This window comes from Trichosurus vulpecula, chromosome 3, assembly GCF_011100635.1.
Source record: "Trichosurus vulpecula isolate mTriVul1 chromosome 3, mTriVul1.pri, whole genome shotgun sequence".
NCBI lineage: Eukaryota > Metazoa > Chordata > Mammalia > Diprotodontia > Phalangeridae > Trichosurus > Trichosurus vulpecula.
In genome coordinates, this window is record NC_050575.1 from 183,463,570 (window position 1) to 183,483,405 (window position 19,836).

The 19,836-nt window shown below is 41.6% G+C and overlaps 1 protein-coding gene across 1 annotated transcript; it reads right to left on the minus strand.

The window, feature by feature from the left end:
* Positions 1 to 1,140: 1,140 nt before the first annotated feature.
* Positions 1,141 to 14,786, minus strand: LSM14B (LSM family member 14B). Its single transcript, XM_036748735.1, has 10 exons — positions 14,396 to 14,786; positions 10,900 to 11,063; positions 9,958 to 10,093; positions 8,945 to 9,061; positions 6,488 to 6,652; positions 6,203 to 6,280; positions 5,785 to 5,946; positions 4,736 to 4,886; positions 3,214 to 3,399; positions 1,141 to 2,463 (listed from the first exon to the last, which is right to left on the minus strand). The coding sequence occupies exons 1-9, from the start codon at positions 14,520 to 14,522 to the stop codon at positions 3,228 to 3,230; spliced, it is 1,272 nt and encodes a 423-aa protein (XP_036604630.1). The 5' UTR covers positions 14,523 to 14,786; the 3' UTR covers positions 1,141 to 2,463; positions 3,214 to 3,227.
* Positions 14,787 to 19,836: the final 5,050 nt, after the last annotated feature.

A 19,836-nucleotide genomic window follows, 5' to 3' on the forward strand; every position in this document is an offset into this window, starting at 1 on the left:
TCTCTGAGCCTTACAGAAAGAGGCTTAAGTCCAAAGTTGCCTTCCAGTTGCTTCACTTTCCTTAAAGCTTGAACTTTGTCTTTCAGCAGTGGGACCAGTTGAGAGATCTCAGGCTAGTGATTTGCTTAATTGCTTATTAGGAAACTTAGGTGAAGGAGTTAATGAGATAAAATTTAACGGGGGGGGGGGGGGGGGGGGAAGCCCCAGGGGTGGAGATTGCAAACCCAACTGTGCTAGTCATCTTAGGCTTTATTCACATTGTATAATGTACAGAGTGAACAGGCTTCAAACAGGCTGTCCAGGCCTCGTCTGGAATACCATTTAGATTTCTGGGTACCATGGGTTAGAAAGGACAGACAAGCTGGAGTGGGAGTGGTCTGAAAAGGGAACTTGAAACTTGTGGCTACATTAATAAAGGTATTTTTTTTAACCCAAACAACTAGGGACTATTAAACCTTGTGGAATTTAAAGCTAGAAAGAACCTTAAGATATTATCAAAACCCCTCATTTTATAGATGTGGAATTTGGAGGCCAGAAGATGGAAAGTGACTTGCTCAGTTACACAGGTGATAAACAGCAGAATTTGGATTTGAATCCTAGCTGACCCCAAATCTGGTTTTCTGCCATTTGGGGCTGTCTTGGGAGAAGTTTGTTGTTCTTAGTTCCATAAGGGCCTGCCCACAAGGAGCGGTGAGCAAAAGATGAAGTGTGACATAATTTTGGCTTAACATAAGGGAAAAGCTGCTAATCACTAAATAAAATGGGATGTTTGGGGAGGTAATTAGTTCCCTAACAGTGAAAACCACTGTCAAAAAGTAAACAATACTATTACTGCTTCTTCCCTACCTCAAGCATAAAGGTTTGTTACCTATGTCACCAGGTCAAAAGGGAGGATAAATAGGAAACTAAGCCTCATTTTGGGTTGAATGTTAGCTTGTCTCTTGTTGAAAATCTCAGTTTGTACCAAAAGGGGCAGAATTAACTCGTCTTTCCTCATAGCATCCCTTCTCCAGTTTAACCACTACTGGCCAATGTGAAACAGCCTAAGCAGGTAGAAGAGAGAAATAACACATAAATCAGTAGCTTCCCCTCAATAATTAAATGACTTGGAGAGCGTAAGATAAAGCCAAGAAGAAAAAGTATTAAACATTTGCATGTTTTATTTATAATTTACAATACTCCAACAGAGCAGCCCCATTGCTATGTTTCTAATTCTTAGCAATTAACTCCTACAAAAATAAACCCAAGCTTTTACAGTAACTTAGTCAATGCATAACTAAAACCTCTGTATCTATTTTAAGGGAGTTTTCAATTACCAAGGTGCTTATTTCAACAAAATGCCCTGTCAACCAGAGAGGGGCACATGCCTATACTAAAGATGTAACCCATTTACTCATGCAACAAATTTATGTTCCCCACCCTCCCTCCACCCCACCTTTAAAACAAACAAACAAAAAAAACCAATGGAACTATTTACAATTTGGAGGAAACATGCCCTTTGCCAACTCAACTTCACTGAAGAGCAGGTTGCTCTTTTCTCCTTCCCTCCCCCCTCCCCCCCATTCCTAAGTGGATGAGAACAGCATTCAAGAGCGTTATGCCAAAATCCAACACGACTGGTAAGCAGCATGTACCAGAGACAGGTTGGCAGCAACAAGGAGGGCTGGTGAAGAGGTTTTCTAGGGAGGGTGGCCCTGAGTTTTATATTCCCCATCAGTTCCCATAGGGATGATAGTCTACCCTGGCCCCTTAGCTTTGAATATTCATAGGGCCTCTTGGAAGTCACCTTTAACTCTTCCTCTTCTGACAACTCATCTCTGGGTTCTGTCTGACACCTACCCTGGGTACTCTGTTGCTTGCTTATACATGATCCTTGTGACAACCCCTATATTCCCTCCCAACCCACCCCCAAACCACCCCAAGTACTCATAAACCCCGTTAAGTACTGGGTATCCAGGTCTCCAGACACCCAAGAGTTACTGAAACATGTTGCTTCTTAGAAGTGGGAGTGACAGACCAGCAGCACCAAAGGGTCAGTTTGGTTACTAAAAAATGTAAGTGGTTTGTTTTTAATGAGATTTGGTTCTACTTTTTAAAAATCAAAGCTATTGTTTCAAAAAAAAAAAAAAAGATTTAGTTAAACCCTCACTAAAGAACACAGGAAACCCTTCTGCAAAATACCAAAAGAAAAGCTTAAAATCAGGCTATGTTTTTAAGAAAAAAAGGGGGGAAGGGGAGAAAGAGACCAAGACACCTCAAAAGAGGTTACCCATGAACACTTCCAAAAAACAAGTGGTTTTTACTCAGAACAAGTCCAAGTTCAGTTGAAGTCCAAACTATAAGCAGTAGTACTGTGGGATTTTCCAAAAAGTAGTAAACAAAATGACCCATTTTCTCCCCACATTAAGTGCAGCATTTTCAATGTTTTCTTATATACACAGCATCACCTTTGTGCCACTTAACCTGCAAGAGAAAAGATAGTGACCAAGATTGGGTATTTGTGCTCCATGAGGAAAACAGCTCTATCTTCCCCTTGACTGCCCTCTCTAGATTTGGCCATTGCTGATATACAGGGTGTTCCTAAAGTCTGAACACATAGAAAAAAATGCATATTTTCAAGAAATGAAATGAATAAATTTTTATTTAATTTACTTAAATTATTTAATTATTCCAATTAAATAAAAATTTCTTCATTTCATTTCTTGAAAATATGCTTTTTCTATGTGTCCAGACTTTAGGAACACCCTGTAGAAACAGGCTCCCCTAGCAAAATAAGTAGGGCATTATCATGTGGTATAGTGAATGGAGGATTCCTCTTTCATTAAAGAAGGCCTGGGTTAAAGTATTACCTTTGACACAGACCAGCTGTGTGACTAGGGCCACATTTCTGAGTAACTTATAGTTGATGCATCTCAGCCTTTCAGTGACAAATGAGTCACTAATCATCATAAAGATGGAGTTTCTATATCAACAAATTTCCTACACCACTGAAATCACAAGTCCAAAAGTTTCTCCTCACTCCAAATTACAAGCAAATGAAGTCTCTGCCTAAAATTTTTCCTCTTGTTGGACAAAGGAATAAGCAAAATTTAACACATTGCTGCTGAATGCCTTTGAGGAGGCTTCTAAGAAGTCTGCTCTTAACTTTTCACAAATCTCTCCCAACAGACCAATTTATATGTAGGTAAGAAATAGCCATTCCTCCATACTTACAAATAGTTACACTCTTAAACTCTCCCAGTACCAGCTCTATGGGAAGTTTGGTTGCGACGGGCTGTTCCAGTGCCTCTTCCACCTCGAAAGCCACCCCTGAAGCTCCGGCCTCGAAGAAATCTTCCTGACACTCCAAAGGTCTCTGTGTTGAGCTTCCTTTCTTCAGCCCATGTTGTACGCCTAGAACTGAGCCAGAATTGAGATATATTTAACACACATCATAAGACTAAATTACTCAAAGAATTAGGAGGAAAGAATATCTGCATTCCTATGTCATTACTATTGTCTAATGACAAACTGCTTAAAAAAAAAAAAGGCATGGTGACCGCTTAGCTGTGTTTAGTAGTTTAGATCTAACATCTTGGGGACCACAGTTTCCACATTTATAAAATAAAGGAACTGGAGTGGATTTTTATATCCCAGCTGACTACAACAATAGCTTGCACACAGTATGTACTTATTGAATGTTTGCTGAATTATTTGATGCTTTTTCTTTTAAGACAGTCTATTTGAGGGTTAGTTCTGTGTTATTTCCCAGATAGTCTATTTGAGGGTTAGTTCTGTGTTATTTCCCAGCATGTCTAGTACCCTGACTATCCCACATATCCATGGTATAGCAATAATACATTTTCGGGGTAATTCCTGCCAGACAGCCTCTAGGCTTGATTCCAAATTCACTACCCAAGTCAAGCATTATTCATGCCCACTATGCACCAGACAATGGGGCTACAAAAACAAACAACAAAAAGGCACTAGTTACTCAAGTAACTATGTTCTATTAGGGAAACATACTTAGAGACAAATATGCTGGGGGGTGGGGTGTAGAGAAAGAGAAAAGGATGAGTGTAAAAGATGGTGCTAAACTTTATTACAGTGGTTGGTTAAGCAGTAGTGTAGTATGGCGAGGAAAAAAACACTAGAAATGAAGAAAACTGGGTTGAGTTCTCCTACTATCCAAGGCTGTGATCCTGAACAAGTCACTTCATTTCCCGAGTTCCCTAATCTGTAAAATGAGGGGGGGTTAAAGGTTCTCTAACGTCCCTTTGGACTTGTAACATGATATGTATATGAGCATGTGATTCTAAGTTCTAAAATCCTATTCTAAATGGGAGCTAAGCTAAGCCTAGAAGCCACAGAGCAAATGAATGCCAGTTCAAAGTAGATGAACTCTTTATCCAAGTGCCACTCTACCCTTAACAGCTGACAGATGAACAAAGATTAAGGGGAGAGACAGAGGGGAAATGCCAGTGGTGTGCAAATGGGCAAACTCCAGGATAAACTTAAGGTTATCTGATTTTAAAAAACTGGGCCAGAATCTGCTTAACTGTAATTCCTCAAATTAAGTGTTCATCATCTAGGACTTTTGCATCTATTGTATAGAAATGTTTACTGTAGTAGGATTTGATTTGTATCAAGTTTCTAGTTTCAGTCTTCAAAGTACTTATCCAAGTTAAAAAGCACCTAAGTTTTCAAGAAGTAGCCAGCTGGGAATCCTTTTCTTTCCCTACCTTCATATATTTACCTGGACTTTAGTTCAGAAGATATATTGTCAAAGAATGACTTGGATTTGTCATAATAGCAGTTAGGTCCCAGGAGGTCCTCCTCTGTAGTGCTGTCATTGTTCTGAGTTACTACTGCTGGATCGCCTTTCTCTTCTTTCTCTGTTTTGTCATCTAAGAATATGGATAGGGAAGTATATGAGCTATATGTTGATAAGCCAACTAAAGGGAAAGTGCAATTCAATCTAGCATAGAAACGTGCCCAAGAATCAATTTCCTCAGTTCCTGAATTAGGCTGGCACTGTCTACTAGCACATATTGCACCAGAACCAATGTTTACCATATACCATGTAGTGTTAATCAGCATAACTGTTTATTGTGCCTTGCTACATTTTATTCCAATTAGAGATGACTCCCTCTACCCCTCCTGCCCCAGTCAACATATATCTCAACCTAGCTACTTAAATATTTACCACTGTAACCAAATTAGGAAATGAGGGTCAGCAGGCATTTGTTTACTTTTAAAGCTTAAGAACCAATAGAAGAGGTTCTTAAAATTTACAGGTCTTACAATTTTTATACTCAATGCTAAGCCAAGTCACAATATTACAAAATGAGGAGAAATCTAATTCAAACATTGACTAAATTCCTACTATATGCAAGACATCTTCAGTTAAAAGGAGCTCTCAGTATATTTAAGGTTTGACTATATTAAGGCATACAGCCCATTTTACTACTGGGCAGTGCCAACTGTTAGAAATCCTTATAAACGTTAGATCTGCTCTCTGTTAAGATCTATTTATTCTTTTTACTTTCTATTGTAACACAAATCTTATCAGTCCCTTCCAAATGACAGCCTTTCAAATATCTCAAGGCAGCACTTGCCTTGTGTCTCTAAGTCTTTTTCTTTAGGTTCAGAATCCTCAATTCCTTAAACCAATCTTCATGATATGTTTTTCCCCTCACTGTCCTGGTAGCACTTAGTGTATCAATATTCCTTTTAAAAATGCCCACTACACTTGAAGTGTTATAAACATTTCCCCATAAAGAATCAAATATAGCTAAATCAGACCTTTAAAATTCAGTTTCTTCTTAAATTCCTTGTCAAGCTCTTCTCTGTTGAACTGAGCATTTGCACTCTCAAAATCAAAGTCACCTTCAAACTTAATAGTGTTTTCCTTAATGTTTGTTGGACGGTTCTGCCCTCTGGAACGGTTCCTTGTTCGCCTGTTCCCTACATGAACAGAAAAGCCAAGAGTAGAACAAGTTAACAAGCTTCCATAGAAGAATACCTCTAAACAATAGTCAGATCTTTGAAATCCTTCAAAAAGGAATCTCCATTCTAGGAGCATTAGATTTTATCCAAATGCACACACCCCAAGATGCAACAGCAGGTAGTTGGGCACTTAACTTTTAAGTATTGCTGACTTAAGATTTTCAAAGATCAATTTTCAACTTTAAGTATTAATTTTACTCCAAAATTAAATTACCTGACCTTCTTCTTTGAGGTCTTCTGTTTTCATCATTCACCTGCCCTTGATTTTGCACAGCTACTGGCTGAACTACATCTAAGGTATAAAAGAGAATATCAGAGGAAAGATCTGGGGCCAGAGATGTACCAGTTTGTAAGGAAAGGTGCTAGGAATAGTACTATGACCTTGTAAAAAGCCACAGATATTCATTTTCCCTCTCTTTCTCCTCTCCACTCCCTTCCCCAGTCACTTTGATTATCAAGCAAAAAGGTGGGGGGGTGGGGGGGGGAATGTTTCAAGTACCACTGGTTTTGCTGTTTGGTTGGACCTGACGACCATTGCGTTGGATCCCTATGGGAGTCTTGGTGGGTAGGAGTTTTTTGGCATTCAGGTTATCAACAGAACCAGTCTGGACTGCCTGTTCCACCATGGGACTCTTACGTACCGGGATGGATGGAAAACCAGCTCCTGAATTAAGAGAAGAGAACAGGACTTAAAATAAAAAGAAAAAGAGAACATTATACCCTTTCCCTTATGGCTGGCACATCAGAAGTAGAAGTAAACCACCTATAGAGGTTTTACTGAAACCCAGGTAAAACTCGGTTCACTGTGAAAGAGATCCCCTTCTAGAACTATGCAGATGCCAGGTCTGTAGTCGTAGCCCACTGAAACATCCAGCTAGCCTCAAGGCCGATCCCAATTTTGGAACCCCAGAATGATCATCTAAAGCAGATTCTCACAGTCATTAAAAGACATGACACATTTCTATCATATTGAGTAATTTACGGTACTGAAATTTTGGTAAAACCAGTCTACAAAAGGTTATTTTTATCCTGGGGAACACTGGACAAGAACAGCTGTTCTAATCTATAGCTTGACAGAAAGCACAAGTGTTCAGTCATTTCAGAAGTTATTTTAAGGAGAATGTTAGTTTTGCCTGAAGGCCTTAAGACCAAGGAGGAGGGACAATCTTAAACGGTAGCATTTATCCCTAGAGTTTCCCTTGATGCAAGTAAAACACAATTCTGAAAAACTCAAGACTACTACTCAAGTCTGCTTTCCACAGTAGAATATTCTCTAGCTCTGCTAGAAGATATTTCCAGGCCAAAGCACTTGGAGGTAAAAGAACTTAAGCCTCATCTCTCCAAAGCAAATAAGTATGAAGAGGAAAGATACTTCTTTCTTCTGTGTTTGGACACATATCTTCAGCCTCCTCTCCTTGCTTCTTCCAAATTTTTGGACCTTGGTATTTTGATGGAATGGTTTGGAAGGTTAGGTGGAAGCTGGAATTTTTTAGTCAGGGAGTGTGAGTCTAGCTTAAAGCTAAGTTTGTTTGGTTGTTTTGGTCAAACATTAACCTTCTTTCCCTCTCCTATGAGTCAAACAACAGGTTTTGGTTACGGGGACAGGGATTAGAAAATTCACCGTAAACAGACAAGGAAGATGACAAATGGACTAGAAAAGAGCTCCCTTGAACAGAAGGATTCTAAGACCTGCTGTTTATTACCAGTGTGACCTCAGGCAAGTCATTTACTCCTTAGTTCCCTGATCTATAAAATGAAGGGATTATATCAGATCCAAGGTTCCTTTCAAGATCTCAGATGCTAGAATTAGGGGATGTAAGGTTCCCTTCCAGGTCTAGATACTACAACCTTAAAAGAATTTTCGGTAACTCTATTTACCATAATGGGATTTTAACTCATTTACAAGTTTTTCTGGTCCATCATTTTGCCCTTCCAAGCTAATTCCTCTAAAGTCTCTCAAGAGAGTTTAACTGTTTAAGCCTGTTCACATGTAGAATATAAGGGTAGGACGTCAGACAGGCTTAATTTTAAAAAAATTTCCCATGTTTCCATGAGCAATGGTTTTAATCTTAAGAATATGAAACTATATAGAATAGTTTTAAAATGCAGATGTGATATACTACTTCTGTAACCAGAATATGCGGGGCTCAATGCCACATTCAAACTCAAAACATGCAAAGTAAGACAGATTGACAGTAGCTGCATAGACATAATGAAAACTATTGTTATTACTTCATTTAAAAATCCACTCAAAGCTTAAGGATCTTGGAATCTCTGTTTAACATATACTGCAGAATTGTCAAGCAGGTTAAGAAGTGGGATAAAATCCCCACTCTGAATGAAAAGTAGATGTTTACTTAAGACAAGTTAAGTGTCATAGCACATATTCTGATCCATTTCAAGACATTATTCTTGTATTTCTTAGGGCTTTGAGACCCATTTTGAATTCTAGCTTCCCTCCTATGGTTCATAAGTCTCAATACACGGCGCAGAAAAGTTACATTTCACAATAATCACATGCAGTAGCATGTGAATGTACCTTACTAGCTCTAATATACTGATTTTAGAGTTGTCTCCAATCTAGATACATGTACTCCCCAATCCAGACTCTGTTTAATGTTCAATCAAAACCAGAAGCTACTTTCTTCTAACAGTGACTCTTCTAGTTCATGTCCAACAGTCACTTCTACTGCATACAATGGAAGTGATTGATGAAAGGCAACACTGTGCATAAAAAGAATGAAGAGAGTACTGTTGGTTCCTTGTCATCTCCAGTACTTTTATTAAAAAGATACTAATAAAAAGGGCTATTATGTTCTGTCAAACAGAAGTTAAGCATACTACTAGTTTGACATGAGTATTTACTACAGCTACTGTCATTCTGTTCTATTAGTTTTACCCCCTTGCTCTTAGCAGGCTTTGCAAGACAGATGCAGTTCTCCAAAACTGCTGTTACCCTTAGAAGAGAGCTGATGAGGCTCTGAGGACATGTCAAGCTCTGAAACAGGCTGTGGAGATGGAGAAGAACTAGGGCTTGAAGCAGCGGCTGAGGCTGGAGGGCTTACCAACTTCTCTAAAATAAGATAAGGGAGAAAAGAGCAAAAAGACAAAGCATACAAATAAGTAATGAAATACTAGTCTAACATACAACAAGCTTGGAAATAGATCCAAGTAACCCCTGCAGGCCAGGTTGCTAATACAAATATTTAAGAAAAGCAGCAAGCCAAGGTGGGAATGTAACCTGTCACATTAGAACATAGTCATCAAGACAAACAGAAATTTTAATATAAAGTAACCTACAGCACTAGTCTTGTACTTAATCTTATACTGCTCCCTACCATCAGACATTATTATGATACCAGTGAATAATCATGACTAGGTTATCTAAGAATTTGAATTCATTTGAAAAGCTATGTGAACAAAAAAAGTGATGGCATGGAAGGGTTTCACTAAAGACATTTATGCTATTCTGTAAGACTTTATTCGCTGAATTCTGGAAAAATTCAACATGGTTTAAAAGTTACACTTCAATGATTTAGGAAATCCTTCCATGGCTCAAAATGAAAAGATTACAGGGCAATGGTTTACTAAATAGAACATTTAGAATTTTAGTAATATGCATCCAGTAGTTAGTGAGTTTCACTGCAGCATTAAAAGCAGAACCTTCACTAGGGAAATACTAACAGTTCATGTTATTAATTTCACTTAAAGAATTATAAAATTCAGAATAACTTACTTTACACTAATGTTTAAATGAAATGTTACACTATACACATTATTATGTAAATGTACTGCATAATCTAGTCATCTCTTTAGAAAGGCAAACAGAAAAAGGTCACAAAAATACAAATACTAAACTGTCTGAAGATAATTAGAATCTATTTAGTTTTGCTTCCTAGTTGCTGGCATCAACCCATGATAAAAATATCATATGGGTCAAGTTTAACAAAGTACATAAGTTTTACTCACCTAAACCTAAGGAAGCTGCATACTGCTGGCTAAGTAATGAGCTGGCAGCAAGCTGGTTGTAGGGTGGCATACCTCTAAAGGGGCTGTAAGGCACATGTGGTTGGAAGGATGATGTAGAGGCAGAGCCCAGGGAAGACTAAACAACAAAACAATACGTAAGACTGGAATATGCATCCTACTAATATGCAAGATTCACTTCCAAGGTCCAGACAATAACTGAAAACACACAGAATCTGTTTAGAAAGGGGTGGAGAAATCTATCCTACATCCTTGAAAAGAAGCTAATTTAATTAAAGTATCATTTAAGGCTAGTCAAACTATAGGCATAAACTATCTTACTAAAATTGGTAATTAGTCATTCCACATAATTTCCCTTCTCTGTTCTTCCTCTATCCGTCATGCACTTGTGTACAAAATATTGTAGGGGGAGGTCAGAGGATTGTGGAAAGAGACCCATGTCATTAGGAACACAGTGGGAAAGTTGAAAAAGACATTTCAAATTCAATATTAAACTAATTTAGATAGTTGTTCCTTAAAGCTCAAAAACACTGCTGGACAAATAGAAGATAACTCATAACTCACTGACTTCATACAGTATACCTCATGAAGCCACCTGCCTGCTAACTACATCAAATTTAGTATCTAAAAATTTCTTTAACTGGCTAAAATTCCTACAAGTTTTGATATCTAGTTTCTCTTCCTGGGACCTCAGAGCTAAGAGACCAGTCCTAAACCATCAAGCTGTCTGCAAGTCAGCAAACTTAGAGAGAACAACAACAACAAAAAAAAAAAAACACAAAAAAAAACTTCCTTCCCACTTCCCACTTAAGTCTGCTCTTCATGTTATGCTTAAGCAAAATGGAACAGCAAAATATATATATATATATTTATCCTGAACTTATAAAAACCAAAGAGTAGTATTAACTCAAGTAACACACTTACTTGGACAATAGCAGGATCCTGAGGGAGTGTGTGTTGAGCTTTTGGAGGTTCACATACAGTAATATCTTTGATATCACTTCCCCGGAAAATGATGTACTCATAAATTTCCTCTCTAGGAGGAGCAGGCCTATCAGTAGGACGGTCTTCTGTACCAAAGGACCTCACTTAGGAATTGAAAGAAAAAAGGTTAAGATGTTAGTCTGGTTACATTGAAGCCTGAACTATTTTAACTCCTTCCTATTATCTCATAGTTTTCTTCTTGAGGGAAAAGTATATGAGTAGCAGGGGCTAACAGGAGACCCTGATTTCAAATTCTGCCTCAGTCAGTTACTAGTTGTATGACCCTGAGCAAATCACTTATCCTTGCTCTATTTCCTCACCAGGAAAACAGGGATGATAATAATAGCACCTGGCACGGTTGTGAGGATAAAAAAAAGAGATAATGTATGTAAAGCACTTCATAAACCTTTTAAAATCCTATATAAACGATAACTATTATTATACACAAAACCCTCGGGTTCTGTTCCTTTTAACACATAATATTAACTTTTCAAAAGGGATACAACACCCATTTCTAGTTTATTTATTTGAGAGTAGGCAAAGTTTGAGAGGTTCTATGAAGGGAATAACTGCAGAGATCTACAGAATCCTAGGGAACTGGGCCTACTGGAAGTAAGGTAAAGAATTCTGTCTTTGTTACTCGTCGATTATATTAAAAAGAAAAGGGATAGTCTTATTACTTTACTCTGAGGAGCCAGGCTGCTTCCTTCAAAACAGAGGGGCCAGTTAGTTTAGAGAACTTTCCCCAACAATTTCAATGCCATTTAACATCTTGCGACAGTTGGAAAAAATATTTAAAATGCATCCAGAATCTGGGCCAATAGTAAATTCATCTCTCAGATAAATGAATCAAGAACAAATGGGATACATTAGGCACCTATAACTGGCATCACCTGAGGTAGTACTTGCAAATTTCACAAGTCAACTAGTAACAGCTTCTCACTGGGCCATGAACTAAGAATCAGCCCCTTTCTATAAATTAAGGGCTTCAGGGATCATTTATGTTCCAGAGACTGATCTGCTACAACATGATTGCTATGTTTCAGTTTTTCCTTTTACAGGATTCCGACATTATACTCAAAGAGCTGAGAGGATAAGTAACTGTATGCACACACATTTAGCATGCCTAAATACACATTTTTAAAAAATGAAATTGGAATGTCTTCAGTTAACAAATACTCAAGCATTCACAGCAATACAGATTATAACAGGCCATATTAACTGAATCCTGCAGACCTGTCACCTCCCCTAATACAAGAAGCCAAGATTGACAGACTGATCCTTTTTGCCAATTCCACAAGACAAGCAGGGTGCCCAGAAGGCACTAAGCAAATTGCAAAAGAATTGCCAACTCCAGCCAGAGTCTAGTCAGATTACTACCCACCCCACTTCATCTGCCCCTTAAACCTCCTTCCGTGGAGGGTAGAGGCCACAAAAGAGCCATCTTTTGCCTTTACCTCCACGCAATATACAAAACATACCAGTTAACAGCCACGAAAGAAGTTCTTTCACTATAAATCTTAGTTAAATGCCTTTTTTAGGGGTCCAAGTCAGATTGGTAGACTTATCACAATAAAGACAGAGACAGAAACCACAACTTTAGCTTACAGATTTGGGGAGTCAAAAGGAAATGAGAAAGAGAAGACATTGGGAAGATAAGAGTGTCTTACACTCATTGGGCAGTTCATAAGTGTGACACAAATAGAAGAGGAAGTCCCATTGAAAAGCATACAGCCTCCTACCACTGCATCTTAAAACCTGGAATTTGTGTAGTCTCGAGGTCTAAGCACTTTTACTGGTTCCAGAAGCCTACATCAATCTAGCCCTCCACATGCCCCACCCCCATTCTCAAGAGTAGGTTCTTCAGGTTCCAGTGTACACACACCTCAGATCTTTACTAGCTGTGTGACCCAGGGCAAGTCACAACCTCTCTCAGTAGGCAAAATGAGAGTAACAGCACCTCCCTCCTCCCTGTTGTTAGAAGAAAATGATATGGCCTCTATTTTATATACATGTATGTGTGTGTGTGTATATACACACATATGCGAACATAACCTAAAGAGCTACATAAAGGCTTACCACCCCACTAAGCACCTTCATTGTTCTGAGAGAGATCTACAAAAGGCAGACCAGAAACAGCTAAAGTGTGTGTGTGTGTGAGCCATACTTAAGAAATATATATATATGCCAAAGCTGAAGCCAGGGCTAGAACACTCATCCACCCCTCCTACCCTAAGCCCCCTAGGTATTTGTCTGGGCTTCGCGGGCCAGAGATCTAGAAAGTCCGACATAAGACAAAGCTCCAGTGCAGGGAAGTACTGAGACCATGGTATATATGTGCCGGGGTACTGCTGCAGGGAAGGGAAATCCACAAATTAAGTAGAAGTGTAAGTGGGTTGGGGAAGAGAGAGGGGGGGAGGCAAAGAGGGCAATGGGAAGCTCTGGTGTCAATCTGCTCCGCAAAGGCACTTTTGGTCCAAACCAAAGGGGCTTATAAGAGGGCCAACTAAGAAGGACAACAAGGTTAGGGCACAAAGACATTCTTCTTCCAGCTACCACCACCTTCTCTTTTGGGCACTGAGCCACAGGGGCCTGCTGGAAGACGGTAAGGAGATACTCCCAAGGGGTGGGAAGAGAAAAGTCCTATATGGACGATCTGCAAATCTTCTATGCTGGCATATGTGCCAGTGTGTGAAAAGGAGAAAGGGTACAATACCACTGCAGGTGAGCTCTCGAGGAGAGCCTCAGGGATTAGATCTATGTGTGCGGAGAGTAGTTAAAAGGGTGCAGCCGGGACGATTACAAGGCGTGGAACACAGCTGGAGGGGCTGCAGTTCTAGATCACTTGGGCCTAAGGTTGGGAAAAGGTAGACATCTGGGTCCTAAGATGAGGAAGATGGGAATCAAACAACCGAGTGCGAGCTCGGGAAGGGGAATGGAAGGCTATTGGCTATTAGTCCTCTCCTAAAGGCGCAGCAGACAGCCAGGGCTGAGAACTTAATCCGAACCTCCCACTGGAAGAAGATCGGAGGCACAGGAGAGATGAGGAGGGGGTGGGGGCTTCAGAGGTGCCAGAAAGGAAGGCTTCCGGACTCCAGAGAAAAAAGGTTTGGGGTGAACTAAAGGTGTCGCCCCGGGGGCGCATAAAGGCAGGGTCTAGGGCGGAGGGCGGGGAGAAGGTCTAGAAGAACTGCGGCTCCAGGAGGGTGGGGAGGGGTCGAGTCTTGGCCTCAGAGGAGGGTCGGTGCTGAGGCGAGCAGAGGTCAGCTGCGGCGGCGCCCCGGAGCAGGATGGGCCCCGTGGGGCGAGGATCACGGCGACGGGGCTGGGGGAGGGGGCGCTGGCCGGGATCCGAGCGGGGGGAGGGGAGGGGGAACGGCGCGGGCCGGGCCGAGCTGGGGGCTGGAGGAGGTCCGGGGCCCGCTGGGTCCGGTACCTTTGGCGAGGGCCACGGTAGAGTTGTCCGTGTCGATGGTGTAGAGGATGCCCTCGTAGCGGATCTGCGCCTTGGAGATGAGGCTGATCTTACTGCCCAGGTACGGGGTACCCGACGAGCCGCTCATGGCCACGGCCGGCCGGGGCCGAGGCCTGGCCCGTGGTCCGTTCGGCCTTCCTCACCGCACAAGCACTGAAGCCGCCGCAGCTACCTCAACCTCCCGCCGCTGCCTGTGGGGCCTGGGCCTCTGGGGGGAGGGGAGGGAGGGGGAACGCGGGGGGGCGGAGGGAGAGGAGTGCCACATCCGGGTGCTCCCCGACCGAGCTGCGCGCTCTGCTCCCACGCACGCACACTGCGGGCCGACCCGCCGCACTTGCCGCCCTTTAAATATGGCGGCGGGGGCCGGCCGTGGGACTGGGGAACTCCACGCCCTGCGCCTGCGCAGAGACTGGAAGGAGAGGTGCGATAAGAAAAGGTTTGGGGTTGTTAGTACTGTACTACCTTCCTCTCCACCCACCCTCCGCCCCCCTTCCCGGCATGCCCAGCGTCCGCGCAGGCGCGACAACGAGATGGTGGGCCTGGAGGTGGGCGGAGAGAAACTGAGAGGTGTGCGCAGCTGTGGCTTAGCAGTAGCCAAGGAGGCGCGTGCCTGGAAGTGGGGATAGGGAGGGGGAGGCGGTGCATTCTCCAGCTCTTAGCTTCCTGGGGTCGCGGTTGATTCTGAGAGCTAGGAGGTGGAGCTTGGCACTGACGCGCAGCCCTAGGGGAGGGCAGGGAAGGGGTCACCTGGGGCCGAGGTTTCCGTGAGCAGTCCAAGCCGGGGCGGGGTCACCTTAAAGGGGGCCTGGCCTCCAGCCTGGCCCACCCTCCCCTGCTATGCTCCTGTGAATGCCCACCCGGTCTATTTTCCCCCGCCCCTTTGCTCCAGCTTAGCGGCGGAGGGAGCCCGATCTCGCCTGAGAGGCCTGAGGGGCGCAAGTGTCTCATCTCGGCATCTTTGTTGTCCCAAGGCCTGCGGGGGCGGCTGCGTAAGTCACCCTCCGCTAGTATCAGGGAATTAAAGAGTTCGTGCACAGGTCCGCGGCTACTGTCCTCGGGCTTTGACCCGGGAGTCCAGAGACGTGGAACTCTGGCCCTCGCTGAAGCAGTGGGTGTAGGACCCGCTCTGACACTCATGAGCCGGAGACGGAGGATTTCAAGGCCAAAGGCTATGGGACAGACAGCGATAGATGAAGCGCTTTTCTTGACGGGATTCCTCTTGGATGTTTGCTTTCTTTGACATTGAAGAGTGGTCGGTAGAGGAGGTGGGACTAATGGCGCGAGAGGAGGAGAGGGGCGTTCTACACGGAGAAGGCCGAACTCCCAATCTGTCTTCCCCGGAAATGAGTCAGTCCTGGTGTCTTACCAGCTGCTCTACCTTCCCTGGCGTCTCCGCCTGAAACACAAACAAAGGCCGGCGTGGGGCCGCGCGAGGCTCTTCCCGCATCTGGGGATCCGTTCCGGGCTTGGGTCCTCTAGACCTCAAAGCTCCGGCTCAGGAAGCTTTCCCGAGTCTACCAAGCAGGAGGAGGACGAGATTCCACAGGGAGGCACTAATTGCACACGTCAGGTGGCTGGGGAGACGACAGGTAAGGGGAAGATGATTCGGAAACTGAGACTATCTTCTGGCACCTGCTCCAGGCCTACCTGTTGGAAGCCGCGGAGAGGGAGTGACTTCACAAATGCCGGTCCTCAGGGAGGCTTCTGCTATGGGCCCCTTGGGCCAATCGGCTGTCAGGCTACAAATGTAAATTTTACTGGCCCCAATAATGTAATAATTTATCATTTAATGTTTATTAAGTACTCTATGCCAGGTTTAAAGGGTGGCATTTGACTAGATATTGAATAAAGATTACTTTGCTTTTGTCTGAATTAACCTGAAGAAGTCAAATTGAAAGGGAAGAGGTGGAGACTGATAAATATGGACAGATAGTACTGGTACTGGGAGCTTTTGAGGTGGAGCTAAAAATTTGCTTTCACATTCGAAAAGCCCTTCACTTTTGGTCTCTGTTTCAATGAGAGACCTAATTTCCATATTCGACTTTCTCCCATCTTCCCGATTTCTGTTAAGAATACAGCATCCTTTCTTTAGATTCTGAACCTCAAGAGTCATTCTCCACTCTTCATTATTCCTCCCATAGTTCTCATCAGGAGATGCCTTATCCATTATTCTATCTTCACAACATTTTCCTAATTATCCTTGGCTCTAGTTAGGAGACTACAGACTTGTTTCACACCTTTCTCAATGCCTCTTCTCTTAACTAATTATACAGTGATTTCCTAATTTATCTCCTTGGCTGGTCTCTTCACTTTCCAATTTATGATCCGTGTAACTGCAAAACTGATTTCTAAAGTATGGGTCTGACCTTGTCACTCCACTGGGTCAAGAAGTTTCTGTTCCTTTCAATTGCTTCCAGACTCATTTCATATTACTTTTCCTCATACGTTTATGTTTCAGCCAAACTGGCCTACCTAGTTCCGCTTAAGGGACATTCCATGATCCATATGTCTAGGGTGCTCTTCCACCTCAGGTCTGCTTTCTGGAATCCCCAGCTCACTTCAAGGCTCAGCTCAAGTACCATCTCTTCAGGAAGATTTTCCTAATCTCCCCAGTTATTATTTGTGTTTCCTAGCTGTGGGAGCTGGGGAAGACCTGAGTTCAAGTTTGCCCCATGTACTGGTTGTTTGACCTTGATGAAGTCATTTAAACTTGTAGTCCTCTAGGTAACTCTCTGAGACTTTGAATTTCAAAGAAAGGGCCAACTTAAACTGGTAAAAAGAGTTTCTTTACCTGGAGTTATGTATACCAAGAAATTGCAAATCCAGTCCCTATCTCTAGCCTTATCTGTGAGTACTTGATAAATGCTCATTGAATTGAATTCTTTCCGAATTTGGCTTTTGGAAAACTGTTAGAAAACTGATGCAATCATTTCCCCATTTTATCTTTAAAGTTCAAGAATAGTGGACTTTTGGCCAGGGACAGATTGTGTGTAATGAATTGTTTTCCTTTGCTCAGACTGTTCCTTATGCCTGGAATGGTCTCTTTCCCCATTTTTGTCTTTTGAACTCATCCTTTAAATCTCCACAAAATGTCCCTACTTCTGAAAAACTTTCCCTGATCTACCCTTCCCCAACTGGAAATGATCATTTCCCTCAAACTTTACGTAGTTCTTTATTTTATAACTACACTTTTCTTGTAATATTACCTATTATAGTTATCTGTGTTGATGTCTATTCCCTTACTAAGTTCCTTAAAGATAGGAACCTTGTCTCTCTAAACTTTGAATCTTCCCAGCAGATGACAGAGTGCTCTGTGCATTTGTCAGTGGCTATCACAGTGCTTTGCACCTATTAGGAATAAGGAATGGACCTATGATTTTTATTGATATAGGAACTTGCATATGAGGAAATTCTACTAATACAAGTCAGGAATTTCTCTCTGACTTTTACATATAGTCCTTATTTAGAAACTGAAAGTCTAAGTGACCTGCCTGAAGTCATAGAGCCAGTGTCCGCAGCAGGACTTAAACCCACATCTTCCTGGCTCCAAGTTTACTTTCCATTATTCCATAAAAACCCAATTAATTGAATTATCTACAAATTGTCTGAACAGTCCAGGTTCCATTTTGGCTTATCATATCAGAAAGAACCAGCTATTTTACTAAATTTCAACATTTTTATAAATTAAAGGAAATGAAGGTGTTCTAAAGAATTTTATGTCTACTTCCTGTACAGTAATAAAATGATCGATTTCGGTGCTGTTACTAGAGACTTAGTGGAGTTGTGCAATAGGCTTTGGTTTTCTTATGTATAGATAAAAGAACATCTTAGTTACAGTTATTCAAATGTAGTTGTCCATTTGCAATTATAACTAAAGGGGATTGAAAGTTGTATGTAGCCATTATAATGGAAAATATTTTTAATATCAGGTTTTGAGCACAGCACCTGCTGGCACACTGAAGAATGGAACTCACTTTTTCTCAGAAAGTTATTTCAGGATAAATGAGAGCATTTAATGGGCAGATGGGGATCTGGGGCAAGAGAACAGTAAACAACTGTATCTCTAGTCTCTGGTAAAAGTCATTTATCCAATACAATTGAGAACCTAATGAAAGAGACTTCGCAAATTCCTCAGAAACATACATTGGTAAAAGCCCTTGGACCCTTTATTTACAATTTTTTTATTTATATCTTTTGTTTTTACATCACCTTTATTTCTGAAAACATCTCCCCTTCCCAATGAGCCATCCCTTTTAAGAAAGAATTAAAAAAGAGAACCAAGCAATTCAGCAAAATCACTTAGTATGTCTGACAATATATCATGTCCATAAGTCACCTCTGCAAACTCTGGAGGAAAATACATTTTTCTCAAAGATTCTCCTGGACTGAACTTGATCATAACTACACAGTTAACAGTTTCCATTTACTTCCACTTTGAGTATATTGTTTTCAAAGTTCTGTATGTTGTTGTTCAATCATTTTGGTTTCCCATTTCCTTCTCCAGCTCATTTTACAGTTGAGGAAACTGACTTGCCCAGGGTCATCCAGCTAGTAAGTGTCTGAGGCTGGATTTGAGTTCATGAAGATGAATCTTCCTGATTCTAGGGCCTGGCACTCCATCCACCACCAACTAGCTGCCCCAAGGTTCTGCATCTGTGGCATCAATTCACATCTTCTCATCCTTCATCGTATTCATTGTTTTTTATAAGTACAGTGCAGTGATGTTCTGTGCCATTGATATACTACAGTTTGCTTAGCCATTCTTTTTAACATTGTACCTACAATAGAGGAAAAGTACTTTGTTCCTTGCCAAGATCTTACTTAGATATTGTGTGTGTGTGTGTGTGTGTGTGTGTATACATTCACATTAAAAAATCTTAATGTTCATATTATGTCACTAATAATAGTGGTTTGCATTTGTATATAACTTTATAGCTTATAAAGTGTTTTATATACATTTTTGATACAACAGTCCTTTAATCAATCCATAAACAATTAAGTATGAATCTGCCAAGTGTTTTGCCCTACACTGGGGATACAAGTCCAAAAAAAAGAAACAACAGATTTTCCCAAGGAGCTTATGTTCTATTTGGGGAGAGAAACATGTACATAAATAAGTATATGTAGAATAAATACAAGATAGGATAGAAGGACACTAGCAATTGGGGGGGAATCAGGAAAGGTTTTGTGTAAAAGTAGTACTTGAGCTCCATCTTGAAGGAAGTGAAGGATTCTGTGAGGCAGAGGTGAAGAATGCATTATAAGAATGGAGATGGGAAAAGGAGTGCCATGTGTGAGAAATAGAGAAGGCCCCATTTGGTCGGATTATAGAGTTTGCAAAGGGGAGTACTATATAATAAGACTGAAAAGGTTGTAAAGGGCTTTAAAAGGCAAGCATTATA